The sequence below is a fragment of the Ammospiza nelsoni genome, chromosome 8, assembly GCF_027579445.1.
Source record: "Ammospiza nelsoni isolate bAmmNel1 chromosome 8, bAmmNel1.pri, whole genome shotgun sequence".
Taxonomy (NCBI): domain Eukaryota; kingdom Metazoa; phylum Chordata; class Aves; order Passeriformes; family Passerellidae; genus Ammospiza; species Ammospiza nelsoni.
In genome coordinates this window covers 16,435,819-16,455,498 of record NC_080640.1, presented here as the reverse complement: position 1 = coordinate 16,455,498, position 19,680 = coordinate 16,435,819, and the positions used below count along the sequence as shown (strand labels likewise).

At 41.5% G+C, this 19,680-nt stretch overlaps 2 protein-coding genes across 3 annotated transcripts in view; one reads left to right on the top strand and one right to left on the bottom strand.

Moving 5' to 3' along the window:
* Window positions 1–2,472, top strand: part of TNKS2 (tankyrase 2) — a 28,997-nt gene extending 26,525 nt beyond the window's left edge. For both annotated transcript variants that reach the window (XM_059476659.1, XM_059476661.1), the window contains exon 27: window positions 73–2,472. In XM_059476659.1, the coding sequence (XP_059332642.1) occupies window positions 73–135 (63 nt within the window). In that variant the 3' untranslated portion in view covers window positions 136–2,472. The remainder of the gene's footprint in view (window positions 1–72) is intronic.
* Window positions 2,473–14,481: 12,009 nt separating this feature from the next.
* FGFBP3 (fibroblast growth factor binding protein 3) lies at window positions 14,482–15,136 on the bottom strand. Its single transcript, XM_059476558.1, has one exon. It carries the CDS (start codon window positions 15,134–15,136, stop codon window positions 14,630–14,632), a length of 507 nt encoding a protein of 168 aa, XP_059332541.1. The 3' UTR covers window positions 14,482–14,629.
* Window positions 15,137–19,680: the final 4,544 nt, after the last annotated feature.

Genomic DNA, 19,680 nt, shown 5'->3' with positions numbered 1-19,680 from the left:
CTCCTTAACAAACATTATTAATTCATCCAGAGAATCAAATAGTAATAAACAATGTGTTTGTCACTTTTCCAGGCTTATCCAGAATACTTGATTACTTACCAGATTATGAAACCTGAAGCCACCACTGAAGCTTAAGACGAGTTACTTGTGGGAAACCATCAGACTTCGGATGCGAAGATAGCAATGGCTGCCATCCCAAAAATAACAACTTTTTGTTGAAAAACTTCCCATTCCCAGGTGGTGTGGTAGCAAATGTGAACAAAATACACCAGTTTTGACTTGATAAAGCTTTAATAATGTACAGTATGTTTTTCTAAAATTTCAGAAATGTCCTCTTTTTCAGCACTTTAACAGATACCATTCCAGGCATAAACTGGGGTTTGGCTGTACTAAATTATAAACAAAAATTAACTTTAAACAATGATTTTATACAATACTGCATTCAAACCATGCAGAAATTGTAATGGTCTATACAGGAACTCATTTTACTAATATTGTGTTCTTTAAAACACTGCATTTACACTGAAAACGTTTTCATTTGTAAAACTGTAAATAAGAGCTTTTGTACTAGCCTGGTATTTATTTACATTGCTTTGTAATATAAGTGTTTTAGAACTGCAATCTTGTACAAAATGTTCTTTCCAGTTGTTGGTTTGTTCATCTGTGTTTTCTCATGCAAGATAGATTTGAAAAGTCAATTTTTTCAGGTTTTATCACTTAATTTTGGGGGAGAAAGCAAATTTTATCTGAAGATGCTTAGAAATATCCAATATTCATTATTTAGATTGAATACACAAATTTTTGTTCTGTATTTTTATTTATGAAATATACATTCCTGAGAATGATGGGCTATGAAAATAGAATGTTTCAGACAAATACTAAAGTGTTTTTCCACCTACTTCCTAGAGTTGCATATTTTATTTCCGTAAAATGCCTTCTGAAGTCTTTTATTTAACTATAGGTATAGTTAACCTGTATCCTCACTTCAAGGCTAGTAGACCTTGCAAGTTACAGTTTTAGTAAATTATTTTCTTTGAATATAGATGGAAATTTGACCTCAAGAAGCTCTTTCTTGAGTTTCTCTTACTTTTAAGCCAGGAAGTTAGTTTATTCCTAATATGAGGGCAAACAACTTGGCCTTTTTTGTATGCTTTTTTGGTAGATTAATCTACCTGTTGGTGCCCTCAGAATATGAGCATTGCAAGGTGGACATATTAAAAGCCATCCTCTCATCTCCTGTGTCTTGTCCATGTTAACATTGAAGCTGTGGTTGAAGCAGGTGTGTAGGGTGTGTTTGTCTGCTTTCAGCTGAGTGGAACTGCTGGGAGGGGAGGAGCAGCTCTGCCACGGCAGCTGAGGCCCCTTGGGCAGAGCAAGAGTGCAGAAGGTGCAGCCCCTGCCCAGGTGTCACTGGGGGCTCCTGGCTGCACCGCCCGCTCTGTCAGCGCTGTCACAGCTCTCTGTGTGTTCTGCTTTCCTGCCATCTGCAGTTTTTACCTACATATTTCAAAAATATGTAAATACAAATTATAAGTTACTTGGGGTTAAAGTGGGTAGGAGTATATTTTAGTTGTTTAATATTTCTACATACAGAACACTGTCCCAGAAGACAATTTGTTTGCAGGGCATGTTATCTTACCATGGTTTTAAATGTAGTAACTGATCAAGATAATGAAATCCTCTTGCTGATGTGGTGGTTATGTGATTATGCTCTATGTAAAAATGTATTGAACCTTACCCAGTTATGTAAGGAAATTGAATAAGATTGCAGAATTCTTGCAGAAGGTAATATTGGCTATGAATAAAAAAGGCTTTGATTTTTAGGTACTTTCTCCCAGCATGTTGCCTGTTCCTTAGGTATAGTAATGCTGGAATTTGTGTTCATGCAAAATCTGTTAATTATGTTTAAAACTTTTTTGTTATTGCTAAAATGCTTCATTCTATATGAATGATCACCTAATGTCTTGTAAAATATTGTGGTATGATAGCATTTTAAGTGGTACCACAATGTTGGTTTTGTCTGTTTGGGGATTTTTTGAGCTGTTTTTTTGCATGACATACCTTGCACTCTGAAGATGGAAGCTGTAATGATTTGATAATACTGACTGTTGAGGTGAACCTTTAATCCCTTGTGCAATTAGTTCTGCTTTACTCATCTTGAAGTGTCTTTACATGTACTGTATGACATTCCATATCCATTTAACACTAAATAAATTTAATTCACTGGTTTTCTGGTAGCTTGGGAGTAATTACAGATGTAGTATGTTAACCCATTGTTTTAAATGTAAGTATGCACAATGCTGTAACAAACTGCATCACTGGAGGCAAAATTAATTGCATTAAGTAGAAGAGCATTTAATGTGAATGAAAACCTGTAAATACTGTGAAAACCTGTAGTTTTATATGTGGCTAACTAACAGCTTTAGCTAGTAGTGAAAATGTTTTAGTAATAAACTCAGAAGTCAGCTACAATTTGTGCACTTCAAACTCCATTATATGGTCCAGAACTGAGAAAGAAAACTTGCTTACATTGGTTTGGTAAAATGAAAAGTAACCTGAAGAGTCTTACCTTTCAGATAACTGCATGGGTGTTATACATACCTGAGAAACAACAGAAGGAGCTGTTTAGATCACTGGTAGTATTGCAATAAGTAAGTAATTTTATTTCAATAGGACCATTTATTTGGTAGGTTTCCAAAAACAGGTTTGTATATAAGACTTAAATAGACGTAAGCACTAGAGGGCAGGACAGCAAATGTTTTCTAAGATCAAGGGTAATGAAAATCTTTAAAGGGTCTTGGAAACATAACTTCTGATAAAATTGCTTTTGAAAATTCCACCTATCTGGGTTGTAAAAATTAACTTTCCATTTTGCATTAGATTTGGTTTTGTTTAATTAAATAATTAGTATAAAAAGAAATTATACAACTAACCAAATTGGAAATATTAGGATCTTTTATTAAAAAACTTACTCAGAAGTTAAACTTTAGTTCTTAGAAATCAAAAAACAAAATTCAGCCACACTCTTATATAATTGAAAAAGTTGATTACCCATACAGTGCATGTTACAGAGGTATGTTGGCACTCATTTAGAATGCAAATGACAGAGTGTATAAAGGAATTACTGCTGTCCTTTCTACCCTGAACTTGCTCATTAGCCACATATGTGTATCTGTGCATACACATACTCTTGCTCAGTCTCTGAAAGAAAAATTTAAATGAAGGTGTTTTTTCTTGCAGAACATTATTGTCAGTGAGAGTGCTGCAGCCTAGGAGCCATGTCCCCTTCTTTGGCCCATCTCCTGAACTTCATATAATAAAATGGGTTTTCTCTTTCACTGGAAACAGCCCCATGAGTGGCTTTCCTTCTGCCTTCCAGTTTAAAAAATAGAGACTTGATTGGTATTGAGCTGAAGGTTGCTTTCTTGCCTTCAGTGACCTGGCAGTGAGGCTGGCTGAGGCGTGCCCCTCTCTGGTTCTTGGAGCTGTGCTTAAGTTGCAGAAGGAGGTGAGGTGGTGGTGTTACCGTGGAGGGCATGAGGGGAGGTGTGTCCCTCCTCCTGTCCCAGTGTAGCAAGCATAAGCACTGCTGCTTCTGAGAGTATCAAGGGCTTTCTTCCCTCTCCCTGTGGCTCACTAGATCAGAAAAAGCTACAGGCAGCCAGAGCAGGACACAAAAGAAAAAGCATGTAGGTGATTGGTTTGAAGATAACAAGTTCTGCCCTAAAGAGGGCAAGGATGGCAACTGAGAGAAGACAGACAGAAAGGAGAGAATAGAAGAAATAGTAACCTGCAAAAAAAGGCAAATTCTATACACCCTGAAAAGGCATGTTAGGAATAACAAATATAATTGTTGAGAGTGACCAAAGTAGTCATGGTATATCAGGTTCCCAATTTACATTTGACATAAAAAAGCAAACAAACACTGATGTATGGACATTATGAGGCTCCTTTTGAGAAGAACACATGTTTTAGAAAGGGAAAATTTGCAGCCAATTCAAAACATTAATGTTAGACCTGGTGAACTGTGTGCAAGAAAAGAAATAGAGTTTGAATACCAAAGGCAAGTGTCTTGCGCAACAGATCTTCAAAACTTTGGTTTTGAAGCATTGATTTATCAGAGGCAAGCAGAAAACCCCCTGGATTCTGTATAATGGTAGGATGTATTTGGGAAGGTGGGGATTTTAATGCAGCCAGGAAATTCGAAGGAAGTGGAGGTGAGATCCATCTCTCCATCTGCAATGTTGATAAAGCTGGTTCATTTATGAGTGTGCTTCAGCTGGAGTCTTCCTGAGCGGCACCCAAGGTGATTGGGGTGGCTCCTGACATGTGCAGTGACACAGCCAGGGGAACACTTGCGTGCAGAGTTTTTAAGGTAGGACCATTTGCAGTTTTCAAAAGACCACGAAGTATTTGCAGACCTTAACATGTAAAACAAATGTGAATTGTTTAAGGAGCAAAAGAAGATGCACCAGTGCCTAAGAATGTGTGATGGAGGCCTTTAATAGTTGGAAAAGCGGCTTTGTGTCACCTGCTAATACTGTGTACAGAACTGGAGTGGTGCATGTGGGGAAGGGTTAATATTGAATAGTTTATAAAAGTAGCCTGTGAAGTGGATTGGGAACTAGTTTTTGTCAGGGCCAGAAATGTCTGGCTTTGTGCTGTCCAGCTCCTCTTCAAAAGGTAACTTTGCCAGCAATGCATTTGGAAGCTTATTTCACAATAAATTTATTAATTCATATTTATTTCTTTCACAAGAAATCTATTCAATTTTCTGAGGCTGTGCGCATCATAGATCAATAGATGTGTACAGAAATAGAATTTCTTACTAACCTGATAAAGAAGCTGGTAAGTAAATTAAGCAGGTAAATAAATTAAGCAAATAGTTTGGACTCAATCTTCGAGGGCTTTTCCAATCTTACTGATTCTGGGATTCTATGAAAGGTAAAAACTGATTTTGTTGCAAAAATTAGTAACAGTAAATCAATTAGTCTATATAAATTTATGACCCAGCTGAGGCGGATATTGTATCTAATAGCTTTTTAGTCAAAGTAGAAGCTGACAGCATTAAGTATTGTTTCAATTAATGACAGAGTTAGCTACTAAGCAGTGCAAAAGTGTCATCTTTAAATAAATAAACCTGCATATGATGACTTATCATAGTTCCCTATTTGAAAGTATTTTACTGAAGCATAGCAAACATGAGATAAACTAATTAGATTTGAAATTAAAGAGGTTTACTTTGAATAATAAGTATTCATTAGAGCATTTGTTTCTGTTGAACAAAGTCTAATTCAGTATTTAGGGAAAAAAAACACTTAGCAGTTGGGTACTAAAACTTCAAGATTTAGAAATAATTAAAAACCACATAAATAAGTGCAATTTGTGTAGACAGCAGCATAGTTCCAGTAATGACATGAGGCCCCTGAAGCACATTGTGCCAAAGGTGTTTTTTAATGCCAAGTTTCTAAAACAGGTAATCAGACAGTGAAATGAATCTGACTTCAAACTAAATGAGGTAATGTTAAAGTTTATTTCAAAAGATTAGGAATGTGAAAATGCACTAGAAACTGCGAAATGATAGGTTTTAAGAAAACATTCTCCTATTGGGATTAAATCTCTGAATGGAGAACCATTTAGCACATTACTAGAGAGATGGATGTCTGAAGGTGCAGAACAGACCTTAAGAAAAAAATGAGGTTTAAAAAAGAGGAAGGGAGCAGGGTTGTGGGTGCAATTGACTGAGCATCTCAGAGTGGTGGCAACTGCATTAACAGAGAAAATCAGGTCAGTGTTATACCACAAGGTCAAGGAAATCATCCACACTAAATTAGAGTGAAAGGCACCAAGTGTCTTGATAAGGAGGAAAAATTAGAGAAACACGCTGCTCTTTTTTGTCAGTGTGTCAGATTGCTGAATTTCTGAAATAAAAAAAAACCTTACAGTGAACCTTCTATCCAACATCCTACATATATATGCCATGTAAGCATTTTGGGCAGCTTTAAAAGCCTCTTGGCATTTGTATAATCAGACTCAAAATGAGGTGGAGAGGCAGAATGATGAGCTAGCTCATTTCAAGCAATTCTCAATATTAGCACAGAGCAGATAAGTCCCAGGGGAATTCTAATGGAAATAACCCATTATGGATAGGACTGGACAAATATGGAAACCTACTTTTTTATGTAATTGTATATTAAACCATATTCCAAAGCACTTCTGAAATACCAACCTATTATTTAAAGTGTTCTTAGTGAATTATAAATTTGGAAACACTAATAAAAAGAACATATATTTATAAAATGCAGAAAGAAATAATAGTAGTTTCAGACCTGGAGCAGTTAAGTAGAATGTTTCAGTTAGAAGGAAAATTTGGCACTTAGTGTAAATAGAGTTCTTCAGGGACATGCTTTAAAGTTTTGGATAGTTTTATTCACGTGAGTACCATGTGTCAGCTGTAGGGAGGTAGTCCAGCAGAAATACTGAAATCATGGCAATACTTTGCAAGAGATACAAGAACCTGGTGGCAAATTTTAAAAGCCAAGGAGTCATATAAAAATAGTCCATAAACTCTTGGGTTTAGGTATGCCTCCTCTATGTCTTCTGAGACTTCCCTCTCTCAGAAATGCTAGTTCAGTAAAGCAGTTGAACAAAATGTATGAGTTAAATATTTCATATGTCAAGTTTCAGCTGTGTTTAGTATTTTATAAAGAAGAAAGAAAAATGGTGTGACTTTGTACAATTAATAGCTTAGATATTATTGTGTGATAGGGTCCACTGTTATGTATTACAGATGTTTTACTGCAATATCAATAAATAATATGTTTTCCTTTAAAAAAAGAAACAGACTACAAAATAATGTTTAATATGTCTCCTCCACTGGACAGAATTTACAGTACTTATTTTCTGGAGTTTGTGGTTCAGCATCTTTAACCTACTTAAAATAATGGACTCACTGACCTACTAGTTTTAGTTTTAATGAATTATCTCAAACCTGTGAACACACATTTGCCTCTTAATTCTGTTAGTGTCCAGAAAATTAGTCAGAACTACATTTATATCATCATTTAGCAATAGTGATTTTAGGTTATTGAGTTGGAATAGTTATCATCTCATCAGACACAATGCATTCTCCCTCGTCATATCTAATTCTAATGGCAAAATGCAACCAGGATTTCCCAAGCAAATTCATTATGTCCTTAAGTTTTAAAACTGACTTCATTTGGGTTTCTTCTTCTTTGCAGCATTCTGTCTCTTTAGACCCATCTGAATTATTTAACTGTGGCTGCTTTTTGCACCTTCTCCCCTGTTGCAGAGAGCAAGGATTTGCCAGCATTAAGCAGCTCAGCTTCTCAGTTAGAGCCTGCCCCTCTCTAGACCCTCTGAACAAGCAGAGAAATCTGTTCTGTGGGGCTGCAGCTTCATGATCTAAAATGAAGTGATGTGGGTGGCTTGTGACAGGAATGCACACATCCTAAATGAACAGCAGTTTCCATGGGGATGTCTGTACCTGTAATAGCACACAGTCACGTGCCATTTTTATTGCTGGAAATCCCTGCTTCTCTACAGCATTCTTTATAATTTTGTCTCATTTCTTTTTTCAGCCCAGTGCTGTAATAAAGTGATTTGACATGGAGTTCTGTGATAGTCACAATATCCATTGAGAAACTGAAAGACATTTCAGTTCATAAAAGTGAGGTTCATCCACCTTGGTCCCAGGTAACTTCACACAAAAAGTTCTGCTGTGGTATTTTCAATATACATCTTTTAAAAGCAAATTATTACAGAATCCTAGAATAGTAGGGTAGGAAGGGACCCTTAAAAATCCTCTAGTCCAAACCCCTGCAATGAGCAGGGACATCTTCAACTATGTCATCAGGTTGCTCAGAGCCCTGTCCAACTTGAATGTTTCCAGGGATAGAAATGGATATTTCCACCACCCCTGAGCAACCTGTGCTTTTATCATCCTCACTGTAAAAATTAGATTAATTCTGGCTGGTATTAAAGAAGCTATATTGGTAATTTCAAAGGTTGTATTTGAGAAGGATAAAATGAATATATCATTATAGAGATATTTTATTTACAGACTTTTGCTTGCTTTGAAATAGAATATTTCTATCCTAGATGTTAAATCGTAGGAGTAAGATCACATCATAATAAAGCTGTTTGCTCTTTTAAGTAGTTTGAAGTAAGGAGTATCTGCCTGAGACAAAAGGAACTGTGTCCAGCTTGGATTTATAGTTTAGGATGAGAACAAGGTAGACTAATCTGCTTGCTGCTGATGAAAAATGCATGTGAAATCTGTAGGAAAATCTGTGGAAAGCAGGACAACCAAGACCACCAGTTCTGCCAATCAGTCATTCGCATTTCCCACTGTTTTCCGCTATTGTAGCAAAATGTGAGAAGCTGCCCCCAGGCCACACAAACAATGCTCTTCTTTGGTCTTTACTGAGGCATGATCGGGCATCTATGCCGAGATTGCCAGCCTCAAAGAAGTGCTAGGGGATGACATCTGCCAGCCTGGCTTTGCTACACATAGATTTATGAGCTGTGAAAGATGGCCAAATTAACATCTTCTGCATTCTTGATAGAATTAGGGTTTCTGGGACATGCAGCCATTTGCATATTGCCTGACTTACCACATCAGTATTGTGTTTGTGGCTCATTTTAATAGACTGGGAGGCAGTGGGGGCTTTCTCCCTTTACATCCTACTGCTCTTCCAGTCAGTCTGGCAGTGGCCTAGCTGTGTTGGTTTAACAGACCTAACAGAAATCATATTGCTTGGTCTGACTTCTTCCAGCTAGAACCTTAATGCAACTCAAGAGCATCAGCAGCTGTAAAAGCTGTTTTGCTCAGGGAAGGATGCTCTTCCCTGTGGTGAGCTCATGAAGACACACACATGAAGTTGAATGATAATGCATTTCTATTAGAGTCCACAAAAGTTGTCCCTAGGAGTTAAAGAGAGAAGATCTGACAGAAGCTACTTTTCTGTGGCCTCAAGCCATTATTGAAGTTTTTGGAAAGGTTAATTTACCAGTAGGAACATAGCTGAAAACTCTGTTAGCCTTAAATCTCTGTCCCTTCACTCCCTCCCCACACAAGACTTTAGACCACTTTTTTTTCATAATTATTTTTATTTTATATTTCTTTATAAATGGTGATCATCCGGTGTTGGTAAAATATAGTTTGTGCTCGTCACTAGACTGGAGATGGCTTCAGTTTGCTGTGTGTGTTGAGTGACAATGGCCACACACCCCTCTCAATATTCCCCAGCCTTGGGGTGTCCGTGTGGGATAACTGGGTTAACAGCACAAGCCTGTGCTGAACAGGATCCCTAAGGTGCCTAGAAAAGAGAGGGTATCCAACAATCCACTGTTTCAAATTTACAAAGAATATTTATATGTACTTACTCCATACCTAGACTGTAATAATAAAAAAACAAATGAGCTATCATTTTTCAGGAAATTATGACTTTTCTAGGCTTATCTTCTGAGTTACCTATGCCAATTTTTTACTCACACTTTCACTGATTTAAAATTAGCTGCTACTTCCTCTCAAGTGTAAATGACTTCTACTGCAACTGATGTGTGATGGAAATATTTTCACTAACCTCATTCAGGGGTTAGCTCCAAATTTCCCATAAGAAGCCTACTCCACACTGGCACCTTAGTTTGAATAATTTGAAAGGAACTAGCACTTCTGAGAGTCCCACCACTCCATCAAGTTGTGAGCAAAGGAGTTACAGAGGTGAAAATGGACCAGAGCATCAGTTTGATCTCCTGAGGCAGCAAAGAGTGTGAAGAAGGCAATGAAACATCTGCACGACCACTGCAGGTGAGAAGGACCTATGTAAAAGGCAGACCAAGCTGTGGCTGATTATATTGGGGTATCATGAGGCATATACTCGTCATTTTGTGAAGTTATTTCATTACTAAGCCACGTTTACTACATGGGCACATTAAAAAGAAGAAAGCAACCAATGCCAGGTGATTTGGGCTCTCCCCACCAGTCTGGTGCTGGCAGAAAGGGCCAGATGGGTCCTCTTGGTGTTCCAGTTCTGTGTTTTCCCCATAGGTGCCCCCTGCACATGGCTGGCCCCCACCCCAGGGCTACCTCGTCTCAAAGAAATGAAAACAGAAGCTTTATCTCCCTTGGGTCTATAATACCTTCTTTCTTAAACCAAACTACTTTCTGTTTTCCGCTGCTGTTTTCCTACATGACCCCGGCCCCACAGTGTTCAGGCCCTGAGACGCCCATTGAAAGGAGCCGTCCCGTTGGGTTCCTGCTGCCATTTGCCGGGCCCCACAGAGCTCCGCAGAGCCCGAGGCATTGAGATGCTGTCCGTGTGTCCGTGTGTCCGTGTGTGCCGGGGGCTGCAGGCGTTCATTGGCCCCTGCTGGGTGGGATGACATCAGGCCCGCTTGCCATGGGGCCTCCAGCTTGCCCCGACGTCTGCTGAGGGGAGAAAACCATCACACTACACCCTCTCGGCTCCAATGGCAACACAGGCAGCTTCAGGCAGGGATAAAAGAACTTAAAAAAAAAGAGACACTGTAGTCTTGCTATTAACGGGAGATGAATTGCGAGAGACCATTTCACGCCCAGGGACTTCAGAGAGCAGCATCCCCAAGAGCCATTAGCTCTCAGCGAGAGTCGTGCTGAAGCCCTTTGCTGTCAGGACAGAAGCATGCATATAAATTTTATACCATTTGTCTTTGAGCAGAAACAAAAGATCAGCTCCAAATCCTCAACATCTTGTCTCAACCAACACAAAATAATACTGTCTTGTGTGGCTGTCTCGTTAGTCTTTTCCCATCAAAAGAATCCCAGTGATAAATTTATTCATACTTTTGGAAAAGGTTTTGCTCTTAAAATTAAAAAAGAAACAGCAAACACATGGAGTTGAGGCTATATTTATTCCTGTTAGTGCAAATCATGCTGCTGCTAAGGATCGTGACTTTGGGAAGTGCATAGTACTTTTTTAAATTGAAAAGAAACACAGCTTTAAAAGGTTAGCCACTACACTTTCTTCTCCTGCATTTCACTAAACTAATTCTGAGGATGATACATCTAATGTATTTTCTAGTTCCAACTGCAGTGTGAAAAAAGAAATTAATTAGGAATTTTTTGTTCTTTTTCAACCAAGAATTCAAGCCCTACAGACATTTTGGGACCTAAGACTTTAATTTACTCATGAGAGAATATCTGCTGGCTCTACTAGTGAGATTAAATATGGGCTCTGTAAATAATATGGAGAATGAAATGCTTTAAGACATTTCTTATTGAATTAAGAATGTGTGCCTAAGTAGATATTCGATACAATTTTGTATTTTAGGATTTGGATATCTTTAATTGGACCAGATTTTGTTCAAGGGATTTCCTTTGTTAAATAGATATTTTAGTACTTTGTGAATGTGTAATAAGAAATTAGTTCTGTGTTTTACCATGACGCTTCCATCAAACATTTTCTCATTTTATGCCAGAAAATAATATCATGTTAGAGCCTAAAATTATTAAAGCTGGAGATATACATGTACCCAACAGACATATACTTGTACCTAACACATACAGATATCTGTACAAGGTACAAGGAAGGAGAATGACAGCTGAGAGAGTTAATCTAAACTCTGTAATATTGTATGGTTAAAAGCCTCTTTCATGTAGCTGTGTTCATGAAGTGAGTTTGGAATATTTAAAAATCCAGATTATTACAGAGGAGGGGATTTGTTGTTGGGCAAATTGACAAAGCCTGCCATTCACTCACCTCGTGTGCTGCTTGGCTTTACAGTAAGTCTTAGGGTTCACAGCACAAGAGAGACCTGAAACATGTCAGGGGCAATTAAAGAGAGATTCCCAAAGATTCCATTATCCAATGAGCTCCAGCTTGAGTAGTTGCTTTTTTAATTTTTAATTTATTTTTATTCTTTCTGTGTCTCCACTTTGTTCTTATTTGCTAATAGTCTGATGGCTTTTACCTTGCACCACAAACCTCCAAAAACATTGCATCCCTTCACAGACTCTCCTAGCACAGGCTGGTCCTAAACTCAAGTAGGAAACATCGTGTCAAAATTACATGTGGAAACATTAACATGCAAATACAGGCAAGTACAGCTGGTAGAGCTGAGGGTTGAGCTATGACTGTCTGAGCAGTTTTCACTTGTTGAATTCAGAGGAATGAATAAAGACTGAGAGGGAAAATCAGCATCTTCCAGAAGGATCTGCCTAGTGCAGACCCCAGGAAAGAGTAATTCCTGTTGTGGATTGGGACAAAAGACTGAACTGCTCAAAGTCTGGAGTCTGCAACTCCAGATCCATTGTGGAACAAGCTCTGCTTAGACAGTGATGAAAGAGTAATTCCATTCCATTTATTAATTTTTGATGTCACTTTACAGGAAAGAATTGCTACATGCAGCAAGACAGCTTACTGCCTTCTTTAACCTTGGAAATTACAGTAACATCTTCTAATTTTCTTCAAAATCAGAAGGTGGTGAAAGAGAGATTAGTGCTATTTAATAGGATCAAGGGCTTTCTACAAATAAAGAGAGCAATTAAAGCCAGACGCACTAATAGTATGCCCAAATTCAGCATCACTGATTTTTCTCCAAAGGAAAATTAGGAAAAGATAAATGTCAATAATTTGATGTTTGGTTGTAGGGTTTTTTTGGTTTTTTTTTTTTTTTTAGGTAGCTTATGCTTTTCCTTGAAAAACACACCTAATGTACTGTTCTGTCAGCTGGCAGCACCCTTGTGATGACAGCCCAAGCAGCAGCTGCATATGGGAAAGGTTGATTATCCCCAGCACCACCTTCCTTGGGAGGGAAGAGTTGATCAGGCCAACGGGACAAACAGCCAGGGTTTGGGCCATGCTGGCTCCCCTTGCTGAGGACAGGCAGGAGGTGCTGAGGAAGGAAGGATGCGGTGACAGGAGCCAGCCAAGCCAGGACCCAGAGCAGAGGTGAAGGACTGCACAGCTGCAATGGGAGAGCTCAGGTAAGGGGTGGGTGCATGGGCAGATCTGGGGAGCTGAACAGCAGCTGTTACCCAGTCATGGGAGAGGATTAAAATGTTGAGACAGGAAGCAAAAAGCCATGGTCTTCACCCTTAAAAACAAATCTGAGGATCTCACTATGGTTTCCCAGCCTTTGGGATCTGCAGATCAGTTTGTCAGTAGAAAAACTGAGTGTATATTATTCAGCGCTAGGCTTTGGTGTTATTAACCACAGTAAATGCAATTAATACAGTCTCTTGGGTTGTTGTATTTTATTAGTTAGTGGTGCTAAAAGGAAGATTTTGAGCTATTTTGGAGACTCAGGGAAATATTGTGGTTAAACATAAAGTAAGGGATCCTTTTCTTTCTTCTCCGTCTTGGGTAAACAATGAATTTGTTCAGCCTTCCTAGCTGGGTTTTTAAATGCAGAGTGATGTGGGTAATCAGCTTGGTTGCCATGGTGTTCCACCTTTGCATCTGATGGTGAGAAATACAAGCTCTAGCAGCACTGCACAAAGCTGCTGTGCTGGGCCCACAGAAGTAAAACAAAGCTGGGCATTATTGCAAGGTACTGTGCGATGCTCGAGCCAGCAGCCGGCTCTGTGGCTGCTTGGGTGGCAGGCACATGAAGGAAAAGTGAGCAGTCATTAAAAAAATATAGTCATCCAAGCCACATTCAGTGGTGATGAAACTTTGGCATAGTGCTTGCACAGAGCATTATCCAGCTATTTGCTGTAAAGGAAATTGTTTTGGCACTAAGAGTTGCATGCAACAGCCCAGATCCTCGTGAGAGGCACTGGGAAGACCCTGATTACTTCTTAGTGGCCTTCTCACAGCCATCCTTAAAAACGTACAGAAAGAGTCTGCAACTGTTCCTGGTGATAGGCAGATGTCTAGGGCTGTGTAGGAGCCCAGACAGCTGAGGGAAACCTTAGTTTTCCTTACCAAAATGTACCCCATTCTGTGTGGATAAAGTATCTCTCAAACCCCTCTTTCCCGCAGAAAAAAAACCTGACTATTTCAACAGAAAGCCATTAGCTGGGTGAAATACCATTCACCTCCTAAATCCAGTTCCTGCACCTAGATGCTTCCGAGTTTCTCAGCCTTTCTTTTCACAGCTGGTTTCTCGCCCAGCCCTGTTCAAGTTCTTGTTTGGAGATAGTTGCCCAGCTGTGCTGTGGGAAACAAGACTGGTTCACATAGCTTGTGAAATCGGTCAGCAAGAAAGGTTTTTCTAGAGTTCAATGAGGTCTCAGTCGTTTCTTATTCTGGTATAAATGTATGGTATTCTACTTGGGTAACCAGTCTAACTTTAGGCTCATAGAAATTGATTTTGGGGAGAGAAGAGCTGTCTCTTTGTATTTACGTCCCTTGAAAGAAGTTAACGTACTTGAATGCACGAGCAGCGCCTAGGGGCTCTCACCCGGGTCAGTTACACACTGGAACCGTGCTGCAGGCGTTACAGGGCTTCGGCGAGACAAAGAATTACGCGAGCTTCTTGTACAAAACAATTACCGCTTTATTGGGGAGTAGAAGAGGAGAGCGGACAGGGTCTGGGGGCACTGGTGGTGGTGGCCGAGGGCAGGCGGGGCCGGCAGTGTCGGGGTGCGGAGCCCGGGCGGCCTCCCGCGGCCCGGAGCGGCTCAGCCCTCCCAGAAGCCGACGAAGAAGCTGCACAGCGAGTGCCACCGCTCGGCGCAGTACGTCAGCGCCGGGTCCTCGGAGGGCTCCGGGCCGGGGGCCGGCGTGGCCGGGCCGGGGTCGGGCAGGAGGCGCAGCAGCGCCTCGGGCGGGGCCCGGCCCGGGCCGCAGGGGCGGGCGCTGAGCGGCGCTCCCGGGGCGCAGGGGTTTCGCCGCCGCCGCAGCCGGGACAGGACCTGCCGCCAATAGTGGCGGCTGCGGGCGCCGAAGGCCGGGCAGCGCCGCGGCTCCCCGCGGTAGGCGCAGCTCCGCGCCGCCCCGCCGCCCGCCGCCCGGCAGCTCAGCCGCAGCTCGCTGGCCCCCGCCGCCGAGCGCAGCTCCCAGCGGCACCGGTGCCGCTCCGGCGTGGAGAACCGCCCCGCCCGCGCCTCCTCCGCCGCCTCCCGCTCCGCGCCGCCGGCGGCGGCCCCCAGGGCGGCCAGGGCCAGCAGCGCCAGGGGCGGCCTCATCCTCGGCGTGCCTCAGCGACGGCGCGTCCCGGTGCGGGCGCTCCCTCCCGCCGCATCCTCCGCGCCCTGCGGACACACGGAGCGTGGCGGGCGGTGCCCCGGCGGGAGCGCAGCCCCCGGGGTCCCGCCAGCCCCAGCCGGACGCGGAGAGGGCTGATCCCTCCAGGCTCGTAACCCCCGGGGCTTTTAGTTCGCGTCCGTCCATCCGTCAGCTCCTTCCCGGGACCACCCCGGCAGGAAGCCGTAACTGGACAGCAGCAGCCGGAGCCCATCGTGCGGCATCAGACCCGGCTAGGGACAAGCCCGTCCTCTCCCCCGCACCCGGTTCTCCCCACGCAGCCCGGTTTTCCCCTCGCAGCCCCGAGCACTCACGGCTGCCGTGCGCTGCGTGGCGGTGCGGGGCAGGCGCTCCCGGCTGCCCGCGGCGGGCCCGGCACGCGGTTATCAATGCTCGCGCGGGGACTGCCCCCGCCGACGCCCCTCCCCGGGGCACAGCGCGGGGACATCCCTGGAAATATCTAGGCCAGGCTGGAGGGGGCTCTGAGCAATCGGAAGTGGTTGAAGATGTCCCAGCCTGTTGAATAGGTGAACTAGGAGACCTTTAAAAGTTTCTCACAACCCAAACCATTCTATGAGATAACTCATTCTATGATATGACAAGAGCAATTGATATTGACTAATTGATCTTTCTGTGCTAAAAATGAAAGACTTCTGCAGAGTCTGAGAGACTGAGAGACTGACTCCTGGAGAAGAGGTGGGATTCCCTATTTCAGGGAAGAGGGAACATTTTCAGGTAGTTCTCCCAGTTCCTAACTGCACTGCATAGTTAGAGCTCTCCCTGGCTGGTTGTTTGGAGTGGGAGAGAAACAGCAGAGGAGAGAGGACCCTGAGAAGGAAATAAAATATCTTGGACAACAAACCATAGGAGAGGGTTTACAACCAAGATTCTCAAAAGGAAGCTGCCTGGAGTTGCATGCATAACTGTGTGGCTCCTTTCTCAGCATGCCACATTGTGTATTTCACTTTCGTGGGTGCTGAGGACTCCCCATGGGCTGTAGGAGGAATTTTGGCCTTTGACTGAGGGCTGTGGGTACCATGAGGCATCATAAAGGACTGCATTGTGACTTTTAAAATCTTCTATGGCTCCAGTGAGCACAAGGCACATCATGTGCCTTGGCTTATTAATTCACCAAACATTGGTGTTGCTTTCAAATTAAGTTCTGACCACCTGTAATTGTTATATATTATTACACTGAGATCTCTGTCCATTTTTCACATTCTTGCTGCCACTTATGCAGTGTGAAATGGAGTTGTCTAATATGTTTGAGATAATTTTTATAGGAGATTATCCTAAGTGTATCAGCTTTGGAGGAAAATATTACTCTGTGTTTCAATGAGCACGTTGCTGTTATATTTTTTTGGACAATTTACTTTACATCTCATACAAATCATTAAACTTTAGGAGCTAAGGAAAGAAAATAAACCAGAATGAGATTTCTCTAACCTACCCATACAATAACTAATCTTTCTTAATATTCTTTGCCATGTTCTCCTGCTCCTATATTTACACACACATTTCCCTCCATGATTGTGACTTCTCTTTTGCAGTAAAGCAGGTGTTGGTCTTTGGTGCTCATTGCTTTTATATTAATTTTCCTGCACAAGCTGCAATTTCTCTCTTGGATTTGATGGGGATATAGTGGGGGGAAGATCTTTCTTACATTACTAAAATCACTGTATCCTTTTGTTCTGTGTTTGCAGTTTAAATCTAGTTAGTCTGTATTGCTGTTGTAGCTGGGTTTTGGCCGCTCTTTCCCGACTCTCCCCCTATTTTAGAATAACCTTTATAGCCCTAGAAGCAGCTGGTTATGGAGTTATCTCTGAAAACATGATTAGTGCACACGAATCATGTGCAGAGATGCTTCCCTTGCCTCTTCAGAGAGCCTGAAACAAATCCCTGGGGAGTTAGTGGGCCTGCCCATCTGACAGATGAAGTAAAGAGTGTGCTTTACCATGTGAGTTCTACAATGAGGAGCTACAGATGTAACCTGTTGGATGTAGCCTGGACTTCAGTCCAGATCCTAAACCAAATTCAAAGTTAATGTGAACACTCAGGACCAGCCTAAAGCATGAAACTCAGTTCAATGGAGGCAGTGCAAGATCCTGGTCTGAAACACCTGCACAAAGCCAAGGGGATGGGTGCTGATGGAGCAATGTCTGCAGGAAAGCATGAAAGGCTACAGGGACCACAATGAATGTGAGACAACAGCTGTCATACGATAGCAGAAAAGGCAAGCACAGAAATAAAGATATCAGCCATAAGACACAGATGTGGGCTAAAGCCAGGCTTTGAATGGGGCATTGTATCCAGTTTAAGCATTACTCTTCAAAAAGTGATAAAGATCAACTGAACTGAGTCTGTAAAAGAGTAATGAGAGTATCACAGACCTAGAAAACTTGCTTTATGATGAGATGATTTAAACAAGGGGCTTGTTAACCTAAGAAAATAATTGAGAAGGCAAATGGTAAAAAATGAATCACTGATGAAAGATATCTCCTTATGCATCTTTTTATTCCAGAAGTTCAGATCATAGCCTTAATCCCACCTTTCATTGGTCAATGAATAAGTTATCCTTTAGGTTTTAACTCTGAACTGAAAAACCTGTATTATGTTTAGAGGCCACTTTGCAGACTTTGAAGATATTGCACAGGAAACTGTGTTAGGGTTTTGACTTCAGTTGAATTAATCATTTGTATTTTATAAAAACTCCAGTCACTGTGAAGAATAATATCAGTTTCTCTTATTCTAGCTTCTAGGACTACAGTAACAACTGCAAATGATTGCAAAACATTTTTGTTTTACAAGTGGAAAGTAGTCACAATTTCCAGTCTTGTCATTATAAATTCTGTTCAGAGAAGTGGGTAGTGTAAGTAATGTTTATGATTCATAAACTGAAATGGTTTAAATACACAAGACCATAGCTGTGTTTAACCTTCTTGTTTGAGCTATCAATCTTCCAATTTCTTGGTACTGGCTCAAGAGAATAGCATCATATTTAATGTGTCTACAGGGAGGTAGACTGACCTTCTCAATTACCTTTAGATCCCATTTAAGCACTGCTCTACAGTCAGACTGATGCCTTTGTCCAGGTTTTTGACGTGTTCTTGTGTTGCTTCTTTCATTCCCTGACAACCAAGTGCCACTGAAATTCAACCCAACCTTTTGTTCAAGAGGTAGCTTTTTGCAAAATGATAGAAAAGAAACTGCATAGTATTGATCAGGGGATTTATAAATAAATTTCTTATGATGCAGAATTGGTTTGAAACTGTTCATATGCCCATCCTTCAGTCAACAGATCATGCTGCTGATGATGATTGCTCTCTTGGAAGCCAGGACATTGCACTACTTCTGAATCATCCCAGAATACATTTTCTCTTTAATTCATCTACTTTAACAGAAAATGTTCCACATATCCACCATCTTTTTCATCTTGCATTCTCTGCAGGCCTTTCCATGAGCTGGTCTGAGTCATTGCCTTGTTTTCCACCCAGGTCAGGAAGTCTTAGAGAATTGAGTTTTTGGTAGTGGTTCCTGTGCTCCACAGGAGCTGCTTTGTTCCTTGCACCATGTATGCATTCCTTTCTTTAGCTGACTTGTACATTCTCAATCCAGATTTTTGTGTTTCTAATTAGAGATGCACAACTACATGCTATTATTTTTTAAAGTATGTTATTTTTAATATTTAAGAGTCCACCTCTTAATGTTCTCTTCTGTAATCTGCTTTCCACTGTGAGGATGCTGCTTTATCAGCCATATAAAGGTTGCCATGTTTATTCTTTACCTTCATAAACAAACTTGGAAAGCTTTTTTGTTTCTGCTTCCCAAGTGTTTGTCAAAGAGTCATTGTTGTCTCCATTAGCAGAGAGCCCACATGACCACTATTTCCTACCTTCATTCTTCACTGTGCAGTGAACAGACTGACCTCAGTTTGACAATGCCCCTTGTTGAGCTGGGTATGGGAGCTGCTGGAGCACCCCTACAACTCCAGGCTTTTCTATCAGCTGATCAAAGCTCTAAGTCTTGTGAAAGGCTCAACTTGAGCTTTGCCTTTTCCGTTCTTTAAGCTTGTTCGAAATAATAGTGAAGAAAATCACAGAAGGAGTTTACTTCAGCTAGTACTACACAGAGGACTCCATTAGAATGTCATAATTGATAGAACTTAAGGCTGGTCATCCTATGGTCAGTTTGAAGAAGTGGGAGATCCATTACCCTTTGTTGTAGCAACATGCATACAGACCTACATGTAACCCCATGCAAGTACTGCAGAAGGAAAATGAGCTCCCTTTTGAATAGCCCTGGTCCCCTTATTTTAGGCACAGAAGGATTGGAGGAACCCATTTAATCTGAACATTTCTAGAAATGTAAAGTGTTAAAATTAGCTTGACAAATGCATCTTGACACTATTTCTTGGCTGCAGTGTGGTGGAGGTGACCAGCATGCCAGGGAAGGCTTATTTCATACCTGAAGTGACAAAAGCAGCTGA